Consider the following 13,172-nt stretch of genomic DNA (forward strand, 5'->3'; position numbering starts at 1 on the left):
GGTATGTGAATGGGTGTGTGTGGGCGTCCATGAGCAGGACAAAGGGGCTGCAAGGTAGTTCCTTACATAACAAGGATGCCAGCTATATTACGTAACGCACATAATACAAGCACCCCAATGTCGGCAAAGCTTTTTCTCTGAAAGTGTGCGTTTGCCTGTCTTTCCTCTACCTACCATTTCCTTCTTTCATCTAAAGCCAGTAACCTTGACTTTGTGACAGTCTTTTCTGAGTGTTATGTCTGCCTTATTCTTGATCTCAAGGACCCTGAAGTGCCTTGCATGACATAATTTCCTGCTCCGAATTTCCCAGGCGACTAGACCGGCATGTGAGCTAAGAACAGCAACAGGAAGTTACATTTAAGTTATGTTTATTTCAAAAAAAGTCCACTCAGTCCAAATCATTTTGAAAGAGAGATAAATGCACGGAGAAGAGATGGCTTACATTATGTTGAAGCTATAAAGGCACGTAATGAGCAGTTATAGCCTTTCTAAAAGACTATACTGTACGCACACACACACACACACACACACACACACACACACACACACACACACACACACACACACACACACACACACACACACACACACACACACACACACACACACACACACACACACACACACACACACACACACACACACACACACACACACACACACATACACACACACACACGAGGGTGCCTGGAAAGCAGCCATATTCCCACATAAGCTAAATCACTTAGTTCATCATGTTTAAGGGTCACAAAGGAAAAAAAAGTTTGGAAGAAGGCAGAGGAGTAGTGATGGGAGAGAGGGAAGATGGAAGGGAGGGACGTTAAAGAGGAATACGTCTGTCCTGTCCCGTATGGCTCATCTGTGATGATGTCGAGCCCTCAGGAATGTAGTGTAAAAGAGCATCAACACGAGCAGGAAATTGTTGCAGGTCGAGGCGCAGCATTTACTGTGCAGCACTCACTGAGGACTGTAAGGTTGGACAGGCCAAAAAAATACAAATCAAAGTGAGCGTTAATTGCGTCGATTAACAGGGGGAGAAAACACTGGTGATCAAATATTTGGTTATGCCAGTTTTCTTCCAGCAGAGGGTGTTAAAGCAATGAGTCAAAGCAATGCGTTTACATTTCTTTTAGAAAATGATTAAATATCTTCAGGATATGGGTACATGATTTATGAGTTGCATCTTGTCCATTTTGACATTCAGTGATTGAGCAGTTATTGTCAGCATTGAAACATCTCAGACCTCAGCTGGGATTGGTCAGTAAAGCCTTGGGGTTTGGCATAGTAGTTGTGGATGTATAGCTGCAACCATTACATATCTATTTAGTTGTTGATTGACAGATAACAAAAGACAAACCACTTTAAATTGAACATTTTAAACAAATTATTAAGTGATTAAGTAATCTTTCATGCAAAAATAACGAAAGTTTGTTTTCATTACCTCAAATTTGGAGATTTCTTGATTTTTCTTTGGGTTTTTTCAAATCCCATTAGATTTAATGTATGCAGACTATTACATCAACTCAAATAATGTGCAGATGAAGCCATAATTAAAATAATTATTTTATTTTGGACGTTTCATTTGCAGATTCGTTAAGGTCACTGAGTTCTTTTTCATTTAAATCTGTCAGAGACTCTACCAGCTGCTGAGGAGTGGAATGCAGCCGGGAGTGTATGTGTAAGAGGGAGAGAGAGAGAGAGAGAGATAGAGAGAGAGAGGGAGAGAGAGAGAGAGAGAGAGAGAGAGAGAGAGAGGAGAGAGAGAGGGAGAGGGACTGTGATTTCAGTGAATAGGAGAAGAGTATGTTTAAGTGCAAGAGACAAGGCGAGAAAGAGAAATCATCCAAAACCAGCACAGGCATACACTTGCTTCTCCATTTACATTCCTCATGCCACAGCTGACATCTCTCACTCTCTATTTCACACATATCAGTTCTTCAAGATGCATCATACAAGATTTGGCTCGCCAAGACAAATCATCAGTTCGGGATTTAAAAAAAAACTTAACTCAAGACCTGACATGTTTCTACTCTCCCGTACAACCAGAGTCATGTACCACGTTAAATAAGAACAAGAAACAAACACATTAACTAATCTCTTTAAGAGTACCAACATTGCACCTGGAAAAAACTGACTTCTTATACTTGGAACTAAACACGCATAAGAATAGCCAAAAGCCTCCTTATGAACACCAGGATGTTCTCTTCACAGGGAAACATGAGTCATCTGACAGGAAGTCGAGGAAATAGCCATGGAATACAAGTTGGGTAGGGAGGACATAGACAAAAACAATAACACTATAGTCCTTTAGGGTTTGTTATGACTTCTTTCAGATTTATGAAAGACATATTTGGAGAAGATGTGGCTCCATATGTATGTCAAACTGATGAAAACCAGAAAGACGTGGGAGGATTGCAAAACTTTGATGTGTTTCTCCTGCCAATAAAAACCTATTCAAAAGTGTGATGGAACAGAAGATAGATGGGCTGCCTCCGATAGCCATTCGATTTGGTGTTGAGTAAAGCTCTCAAGAATAGGTCAAATGTTGTAAAATTCCTCAATGTGAAACACAGAATATCACGCAGAGAGGCTCTATTTAGGTTTTTCATAACTCACACACTTGTCTTGTTTAAGCGTTCATTGTTTGAATCTGCACACAGTTCAGCTTATCCACAGTAGCAGAAAAACTAAAGGGACATTCATAATAGGTCAATATAAATAAAGTAATATGTTTTAAACACTATAAAGGCTGTACCTTAAATCTTGTCCTAATCTAATTACATCAGTTGAATAAATCAGTAAAATGTATTTCTCTCTAACTCTCTCTACTTCTACCTTGTGCCAGCCTCCGTAGCAGCTGCTGGCGGGCTATGATGCGTGAGAGGCGCAGGGCAGAGCGCCGTCGGGGGGTTTCGCCAAGCCTCAGGTAGTATTCATGCCCGTCAGGTGTCATGGCCTCCAGATAAGTTTCCTCATTGGAGCTGTCGGCGTCACTCTCACAGTCAGTACTCTCGCCCTTGACACTTTGATCCATGCTGTCTATAATGTCATTGATTTCTATACTCCTGCCGTCTGTAGCATCAGCGCTCTCAGCACTGTCCTCAGCACTGTCAGCGCTCCCTGCATTGCGCCTCACATCCTCATCTTTGGCACTTTCTATTCCGTTTTCATTCTCTGCATAGTCCAAAGTGTTGTTTGCTGTCTTTTCATTCCCTGTGGCATCTACCACACTGTTCGCAGTCACTGCTAAATCATCCATACTGCTGTCCATAGCCTCCATACCATAACAAAACAATCTTCACTAAACCACAAGTACGCTCCCCTCTCACACTGATGAGTTGTTGTGTGAGCACTCCTTCTGAATTCCTGCCTCGAACATGCCCTCACTGGAAGCCGAATCAGCTCTCCGCCTGCCAGCCTCCTCCCTCGAACTCACCGCCGCTGAACAAACGCACAAACTTCATCACATCACCTGACTCGGATGACAGACCTTGTTCTTCCCACACAAACACACATGCTGACTTTGAGGCTGAGACAGAAGGAAGACTCACAAAGTCTTGCTTCCACAGGGTCTTTTATTTTGTCCACATGACCAGCAACCAATAGCATGAGAGCTCGGAAAACACTGCCCTGCTTCCTGATGCTGTGCCAAACACACAATTTGGAACATGCCTCCGGCAAATGTGCATGTGTTTGTGCGAGAGAAGGGTGTATCTGAGATGAGAGATCTGATGAGATTGGGATAGGCCTGAAAAAAAAAGCAAAGACCCAAAGAACATATGCTGATGTGACATAGGAAAGGGCAGAACAATGGGGACCATGTGGGTGTGTGAGACTGTGCTGAGGAATGTATGTAGGAGCAAACCTATTGTTACTGAAGTTGAGTGGGGTTGTAATGCCATTGAGAAAAGTTCTCTCAATCCACATCAACCAAGTTCATACCGTATGAAATTTCAAAAACCGATCTTCCCACATCCCCTGCTTTGGCCTCGTGATAGCAACACATCCAACAAAAATCTGTTGTATCGTTGATGTAAGCAATGCTAATGTCTGAAATGTGTGGCTGAACACTGCCACACAGTGACCATGTTGGAGGCTAAATGTATGGAATGCAGTGAAGGAGGGAAGCTTATACTTTAACCTAGTTTTGCAGATAAGCCCGGGCCATTTTAATTCATTTTAGGGAGGTAATAGGCAGGGGGTAAGAATGAGGTGGGGGTGCATGTGAAAAGTAGGTCATAGCAAAGTCAACTTCAGGCCAGCAGTTAAACACACGGAGAACCTGATCTAACAGCAGAGGGGTGTTACAGCAGAGCTTTTTAGATCGAGTGAATCATCTGAAGATGTGAAATATAAAATGTGTGATTCAATTTGATTAGACTGCCCTCTTGAGGTAATCTAGGACATATAAATGTAATGTTCTCTAATTAGTTCTTCATGTAAGTCTAGATAAACCTGATTGATGCAGAGCACTGAGAAAACATTCCCCCTGACAGGGTAACGTGATAGCCAGCAAAATAGATGTGTGTAAATGGAGTGGCAAAGGGCAGGGGCTGTAGTAAGCGGACAGTAATATAATATCCATCTCTCTAGGACTAGAGAGAAGCTAAACAGGCAAACTAAAGAAAAGACAAAAAAGTTATGTAAGAGTAAAGATTAATCAAATGTGGGGGTTTGGGGACTTTTACTTTACATTCTTAGTAAACAAAGTTGTGATCTCAACCTTTAATATCATGACCAATGCCTTGCTATCTAGTAAAGTATATACAATACAAGTTAGAGCTCTGGATACAAATTGCAAGTTCTCTCTGTAACCATCCCATTCACAATAAAACTTGCAAAGCTCTTAGAGAGCGTGTTGAGCTCTGATGAGTTTTAAATCAATAGAAGGAACTCTTATTGTAATTCTATACTGAAGTCATTTGCTTAAGTGAATAAATGCACCAACAATCTCTGCAATGCAGTATACAGTGTTAACCAATCACAAAGAAGTAAGCAGAGATACAGGGTTAGAGTTAGGTAAGCGAGGAACTGGTAAAGAACTCATTCTGAGTATAAATTTGAAATATGCTGCTGGTCACATTAAAAACAAACTTTCAGGAAGGTATTTAAAGAAGAACAAAAACCAGTGGGAACTCCAGGCAGGGTACTTCCAAGCTTCAGTGCCCTGAATGTTAAAGTCTGGTCACCTTTAATCTTTAAGCTATCTTCTGTTTCATAACACTGCTTGTTAAACCAGGGGACTGGGGTTAGAAATGTAGCTTAAGGCTTGAACCAAAGATGAGCTATCAGTTTGTTGATACAGTCTTGAGATAATCTATGAAAGTATATAAACGGGCTGCTGAAGTACATACATTGCAAATGCGTTCAGGGCCACTGATAAGAACATCAACCAGCAGGAAGAACCGACAGATCATAATTTCAACAACACAATGTTTGACCAAAAATGAGTATTCAAGGTACTAATTTAGATTTGTGCAAACAAATGTATCTGCAACCATGTTTTCTAACACACACACACACACACACACACACACACACACACACACACACACACACACACACACACACACACACACACACACACACACACACACACACACACACACACACACACACACACACACACACCAAAGAAGCTAAGACCCACAAACAACCCCCACTGTTAACCTAAAAACCTATGGGATTATATCTAAATCCAGGTGCTTTTATGTACTCTCAGCACACACAGACACAGACACAGACACACACACACACACACACACACACACACACACACACACACACACACACACACACACACACACACACACACACACACACACACACACACACACACACACACACAGATGATTCAATTAATATATGCAGACATCCAACTAGTTATAATAACAGTTTCTTGCTAAACTTGATTTATGTTGCTTATGTATTTTTGACTGCATCTGGTGATTTATGTTATTTGAACATATGCCCTCTGCTGTCCTCTTATTTATTGCCAAAGCTCACTGTTCCAAGACAAATACCGTTCAAAATGTAAAACATCTGACCAGCATCCAACATGGACTACCTTATAGAATAGGCCATTCCTCTGACAAATTCATAGAGTGGAAAATGCATGTCTGAATACCAGCAAAATGCTGAGGCCAGATGTGCACATTTTAAGGATCCTCCATTTCAAGATATGATCCAGACAGATGTGAACTATGTGCCTTGAGAGCTTGATGGGTTAAGCAGTGGGGTGAGGGTGGGGAGGTGGAGGTGGAGAAGGGCCTGTGGGTTTGAGGGTTTTTTGGAGCTTTTGGTAGAGGATAGGATGAAGGGGTGATATACAGTATTAGGGCAAAGAGGATTACTGGGGCAGCAGGTGTTCTCTGATGCTCCATTTGACTGATATTCTCTCTCACTAATTGTGTACGAAGGCAAAGCAATTTTCATCATAGTTATCCATCATGCAATAATTAAAAGGGTCTTTAACAATGCCTGAGAAGCCTATTACTCACACATGATGTATCACTGCTATGCACTTGTAGACTTCTGACAAGTTAGTGACTTTGACCGATATTGTGCCCCGTGGTGGTTTGTAAGGTTTTGAATGTGGGAATGTTCATCTTTTAATTTGCTTAAGAGTCAGACCTCGCGGTAATTACATTGAACCCAGGAGACAAATGCAGGTCTCTCTCCCTCTCTGGCCCACAGTTGAGAGAGAGAGAGAATCGTCTAACTGCGCATCCAGGCCACTGTAAATATAGAGCAACCCCCCCCCCCCCAACTTGCTGCATTGGCTCGTAGGGTAGAATATTTGTCTCCATGCATATTTTTCTGAATTCCGAAATTCAAGATGTGAAATGCAGCCTGATTCTTTGCAAAATGCAATTAGCAAACAAAGCTTTCTGCAGATTAGAACAACAAATGCTGAGCGATTGGCATCCGAAACCCCAGCTTGACTCCTGTCGACAGTACATGCCTGCGCTGTTTTCAGCACTAAATTTGACAATGACCTTCCCAAAATATCGGGGAGCGCGCTGCTCGTGACGCTACGAGCATAACAACCAGTTTATGTGAAGCACACTGAGATTAACTTTCTAATGTTATGCTGTGAAGTTGTTTTAATTTAGAAGCAAATGTAAATGCGGGAAAATGATGACAACCAACAGTGACAAGCGAAAAATAGATCCATGAGGCCATAACATTTCATATTTAATTTTTAAACACTATGGGGTGTCTTAAGGTTCACAACTCATGCTGCCTAATCTATTTGACAGACTTGACTCAGTCAACATAAGAATAAGCAGTAGCTTTTTCCGCGTATTAAAACACACTTCCATTTATTTGGCACTCTGACCTGCCAGCCGCCTCTCCCGGACATTCCTCCACAGCAGATCCCAAGCTTTGGAAGTAGAGTCCCGCAGCTGCTCGCTGATCGACCGCCGCAGCTGCAGCTTGGCAGACCTTCGCTGGCTTGTCATTGCGATGCAGCCGGACGCATATTCCCTGACTTAAACCAACGCTCCGTTCACACCCGTTATTCCTCAATCGTTCCTTTATTTCCACTGATAACAGCCCCGGTTGGCTGGGACAGTACGCGCCCCGGCTGCTGAGTCTGGCTGCCGCAATGGTCGTCAGTCACCGCTCCACCTGGTGAGAAGCTCCTCTCGCGCTGCGTCACCTTCCTGCACCAGCGAGGGCGGATGAAGTGCTATTCCCGGGAATTAGACCCACTGAAGACAGACTGAGTTATTTCATCCAGTATTTCAGCCCCCTTAACCCGTTGCCCGACTCATCTAAGAAGGGCGAAAGTGCAGCAATGTTTCAACATAACTTCTGCATGTGTGTCTGGACCTCTGACATGGCGAGCCAGATGTGAGAGGCGGTTTCCCCCCTCCCCTCTCCGCGTGTCAAACTCCCTCTCTCTCTTTCTTCTCTCTCTTTCCTTCACACACACCAAACCTACATGTTCTCCACGACCCAAACCCACCCACTCACCCAAACAAGGATCTCTTTGAATCCCCCTGATACACACTAATAACACACAGACAAGCCACACACCAATGTACAGAAGTTGCAACTGAGTTTTGCTGCCAGGAAAAGCTTTCTTTAGCATCTCTGGTCATTAAGTCACAAATCTGATTGCACAGTACAAACTACTGCAACAGAAATATTTGGCTTTATAAGCTTTGGCTTGATAATGTTCCCTATTTTGCTTAGTATTTCCCACAATGTCCATTTTAATAATGTCCCAAATATCTGCAAAACATCTTAAAGAAAGTAGGATGAATACACAAGAGACCTTAACAAAACTCTGTTTACAGATAGCTAATGGTTGATGGCAAGGAACCTTTACAAAAGGTATGCGATTATCACCACCCACATGAAAATGATTTTCTTGAATGAGCTGGATAGAGCAAATTATCAATGTATTTCTCTGATCTAAACATAGTCTTTGTTGCCAGTTATTCTCAGTAATAAGAAGAACACACCAACATGGACCAAGGAATCCAAGGCTTCAGTGTGTTTTCCCTTTAACTGCACATGCTTGCATCACAGCACGAGTAACCGAATATGCTTGGCTAAATCGAGATAAAGGACTCAACCGGCATGCATGCTCCAGACAGCCTGTCAACCTGAAGTGAAAGTACACAAACGTCAGCCGACAGAGCTGTCTCTCTTTGTGAAGCACATTCAGCCCTCTGACAGGTCAAGAGATTCATTCTGAGCCCTGACTTACTCCTGTGTTATTCCATGAATGCCAGACAGAGTGATGAGGCCAGGCAGGACGCTCCTCAGCTGCTGTCCGCCTGACACCGTAGGATGTCCCGTTTGTGGTGTTGAGTTCCAGGTCAGCATGGATCCATGAGCAAAGACCTGATTCAACAATTCTGCCTGTCGAAAAACGCTTGACATCCAGAGCAGTCAGCACAATCCTGCACTCAACTGGACACAGAATGCCAATTTACTGGTATGGATGAAAAATAAAGCCTCTACCCTGCAGTTAGGTTGGTTCTGCTTCATGTTTAAGGGGATTGTAACTAAAGCAGGAGTTCATGCCCTTACTTTCCCTGCCTTGCCCAGGCCATGGACTGGTGTCCAATGACTATTAGCTGTGGAGAGGTTTGGTGATTTATATTCCTGAGTTTCACCGCAGTAATTCATGACGGGCACTGCAGTCAGAAGTGATGCGAGGGACAGTCTTTCAGAGGGAAAGAAAGATGAACATGGAGTAGCTGAATAGAGAAGGAAGGAGCTGAGGAGAGACTAAAGCAGCGTTGATTGACAGGAGCATCAAGACATACAGAACATCCCGTGTGGGACGAGGAATGAAAAAACATGCTAAATGATTAATGGAATAAAACTTCTGAGGAAATGTCCTTTTTTCAAAAAATTCTGATCAGAAAATGAGACACATTTCTAAGTCACTCAGTATGTTTTTATCACAACTAATTATGTTCAAATGGTGAAAATTAAAGGGAGGAGGCTGGGAAGTATGGAACAGTATTCGAATTGCAAAACAAACTAGTGAGGAGACAGAGACATTTACAAAAACGTACTTTTGATGAAAAATATTACAACTAAATTCTTGTATTTTTATATTAGAGAAAGGGAGCCTTACATATGTGCGTAGCTAACATATACACACCCAGGCCATGAGAATGTTCATCTCCTAATGGTTAATTTAAAGTTAGTGTTCAGACATTACACAATTAATGTCAACTATTGAGCTGCAACTATCGATTATTTTCATCATGGATTAATTGTTTGATATATGAAATAGAGAGAAAATGCCCGTCCACAATCTCCCAAAGCCCAAGGTGATATCTTCACTTTTTGTTTTGTTTTGTAGTCGAACTATTGATCGGAGGATAATAACCAATGTAGGCATCTGAAACTGTTGAATCAGCTCTTTGTGTGGGTTTGGATTCCAACTGACAAGAGACCACAAGTCCACAACATATACAGGTGTATGGCATTGATTTATGAAGACCAATGCTTACAGAAGAAGATGTAGGTATTGGATGCTGTTGTGCAAGCTTAAACATTCAGTTAGAGATTACTAATCATGATGAGCAGAGGACTGAAAAAGCAGACAGGAGAGGAAGAACTTGGGTCATAAAATGATGAGAATACAGAACAGATGATGCCGAGTTTGGAAATGGTTTGAATATTACACTACTGTAAGAACTCACAAGATCTCAAAACAACTGAACACCTATGTAAAGATTTGGACAAACATCACTTCTGCAAAGATTAACATTTCATCACTCCAGCAGAGTTTCAGAAAATGAGTAATTCATGCTGGAGGAGCAGTGACATTGTTCTGAATGTTAATGAATGGTTTAAAGTGTTCCTGTCATTCTCTATTCCGATATGATGATGAGATTTTGCTTTGAATGTCTGCGTTTGTCATATAATTATTAGATGATAGTAGTTATTTAAAAGGGAGATTAACCTCTTTAGGAAACATGAGGGAATGGAAACAGTCTGCTAGATGGTGTGTACTGTATGTGCATTGTTTGGGATGTGAGTACAACTGCATGTGTGTGGTCGGCGTTATGACATAACTGATACACACATTCACCAAAATGGGTAATTTTACAACCATGAAACACAGCGTAACCCCAAAGTGTAACATAAACCCTGACGGTACCAGACAGGGTGACGGCATGGCGACCAGCACTTAAAGAGACATAAACATACTGGCTTACTGTACGTGCTGACATTAATAGCAAATGTATGTCAATAAGCCACACAAATACAAAGCATGCATAGCTAATGTATAAGTGGGTGCATATGTATTTAGTTTAGATATATGGACACACACACATTAACTTGTGACATGTGTTGCCTTTGAAAATGCTTTCATGTGTGCGCTGCAGGATTAAGAAACACACTTCTTCACGGCCAACTACAGGCAACTGAGTCATTATTAAACAATCTGGGGGATTACAACTGACATTTCTTGCAGTTACTTAAAAAAAATCTATCAAGTGCTGATATGATCGGTCATTTGATCAATTAGTTAACTGTCTAGTTGATCGACAGAAAAAATAATAATCATAATAAGTCAGTTTTAAAAGTCCAGCCTCTAAAAGCAGGATATTCAGTTGTTTTTTCTGTATTACATCACTACGCAGAATATCTTCAGGTCTTGGACTTCGGAAATGAAACATAACCTTGGACTTTTTTTTTTGCTATTTTCTGACATTTTATAGACAAAGCATTTAATCCAAAAAATAATCTGTCTTGTCTTAATTATTTGACAATAAAAGAATAGCTTGTTGTGTTTTTTGGGTATATGAACTTCAGAAGTAACTGAAAAAACTGCCCTGACACATTAACTGGGGACACACTTCTTAAACCACTATTTTGTACAAAATTATTGCAACGTCTATCTAAAATATGCTGCTTCAGTTTGAACCATTGTCTTTATTTGAATTTTTTGACATAGAGGACACGCGACTTTGTGCTCTTTTCCAAGAACAATATGTTATCACCGTTATCAGAAATTATAACATGTATGGGTCTTTCACACAGCTATCTCTGAACTTTACCACAAACCCTGGTTACATCTTCTCAAGAAGACGGGGATCCGTAAGCCTATTAGATTGGATAATGTTTAAACTTTCATACTGGTTTTTCATTTGTTTTCTTTAGGGAAAGGATGAAGGACCAAGCACGAGTAACTCACTTGTAGGAGTAGAAAGAGAGTGGATTGTGGGTTGAGGTCAGGAGACAGAGGGAGAGCGAAGAGAGGCCACAGGTCAGAAATTAAACACTGTTGTGGGAAAACCACAAAACTTCCAGTGACTTTGATCCAGGGTCAGTTTAGCATTTCTCCGCTGTGATGTTGAAGGATATGATATGTAGATGGTAAGCTGCTCCTTGAGGTCAACTTCTATCCCGGGCAGGGAGAGAAAACACCACAGGAACAACTGTCTCACAGCAGCAGCCAATCAAAACACCAACCTAACACATTCCAGGGCATGGACAGCCAATCAGAGTAGCACAATGGACATGTTCTCTGGACAGAGCCGGGATCTGACTTCAGAACAAATACACAACAGAGTATGGGCGTCTCCACCGGGAGAGCAATCAGATCCTGCAGCGGTCACAGAAATGGACAGCGCTGGTTTGGAGAAGGAGGAGGAGAAGGTGGAGCAGAGGGAGAAGGTCGAGTTTCTCTCTCTACCTCCTGTCAGGTTATTTCAGGTTAGGAAATTGTAATATATAAGCAGCAGGATGACTCAGAAATTCAGCATGTGATGTTCTCAAAGATGCCCGAGGCCCTCTCTGTCTCCAAAGGCTGAATGTGATTTCACAAACTACTTCAAATACTGCCTGAACATTACTCTTACTCGTGATGCAACGATGACAGGGTTGGAGAAGAAAAATTACTGCAAAGAATTCATGCAAAAAAGCTCTAATATGGAGATTTCCTGCTTTTAGAACTGATTTAACAACTACATCACCTTAGACTTATAAAAAGGTAAGATGGACCAGGTTTACTATGTTCTGATGGTGCTGCAAAAAGAACAATGATATAATTAAAATAATCTAAGTCCTGCACACTAAACAAATTATTTTCCCTATAACAATTAAACCTGAAGGGATTAATTGAAGTCACTTTTAGTTATTTATTTTATTTGTCTGTTCATGCAACTTCTAGTTTCCAGGGATTCATTTCCCAGACTCTCCGGCAATGCTATAGTATTACTATAAAAAGTCAATAGCTGTAAAGGCATGCCGAGTCTGGGTTAGTGAGTTCAGGCTGATCAATGATTTAACAGATCATATGATCAAAGACAAATTCATCTTGCCCAACCCACTGCCCTACCCTAGCTTTCTAAAATGTTCATGTCTGCTCAGCTACCCTGTACCCTCCTCCTCCTCCTCCTCTCCCTGCATATTTTTTCCTCTCCATCCTTGTCACTGTCGCTGTGGTCTCTGCCGTCTATTTTCAGCAACACTCAGTCATTCAGGCGAAGCAGCTCAGCTCACTCTACTGTTTGAAACTGAAACACACACGCATGCATAACCAACACTCTCTACACGACCTTTAATGTTTTGGTGTGCGGCAATCAACATTAAACAAATAAGGAATCCAAATGGATAATAATTTGTATTCTTCTATAGCACTCCTCATCCTGCAAAATAAATTGCCTCAGCTTGTTACCTTA

The 13,172-nt window shown here is 41.6% G+C and overlaps 1 protein-coding gene across 4 annotated transcripts in view; it reads right to left on the minus strand.

Moving 5' to 3' along the window:
• Positions 1 to 13,172, minus strand: part of stard13a (StAR related lipid transfer domain containing 13a) — a 44,444-nt gene that overhangs the window by 14,093 nt on the left and 17,179 nt on the right. Inside the window, exon 1 of one of the 4 annotated variants that reach the window (XM_063895517.1) lies at positions 7,343 to 7,797. The exons of 2 other annotated variants lie outside the window; for them this stretch is intronic. In XM_063895517.1, the coding sequence (XP_063751587.1) occupies positions 7,343 to 7,466 (124 nt within the window). In that variant the 5' untranslated portion in view covers positions 7,467 to 7,797. Of the gene's footprint in view, positions 1 to 2,835; positions 3,524 to 7,342; positions 7,798 to 13,172 lie in introns of those variants that run through there. One more of the 4 variants, XM_063895515.1, reaches the window with a different exon arrangement.

Source organism: Eleginops maclovinus, chromosome 11, assembly GCF_036324505.1.
Source record: "Eleginops maclovinus isolate JMC-PN-2008 ecotype Puerto Natales chromosome 11, JC_Emac_rtc_rv5, whole genome shotgun sequence".
Classification (NCBI taxonomy): Eukaryota; Metazoa; Chordata; class Actinopteri; order Perciformes; family Eleginopidae; genus Eleginops; species Eleginops maclovinus.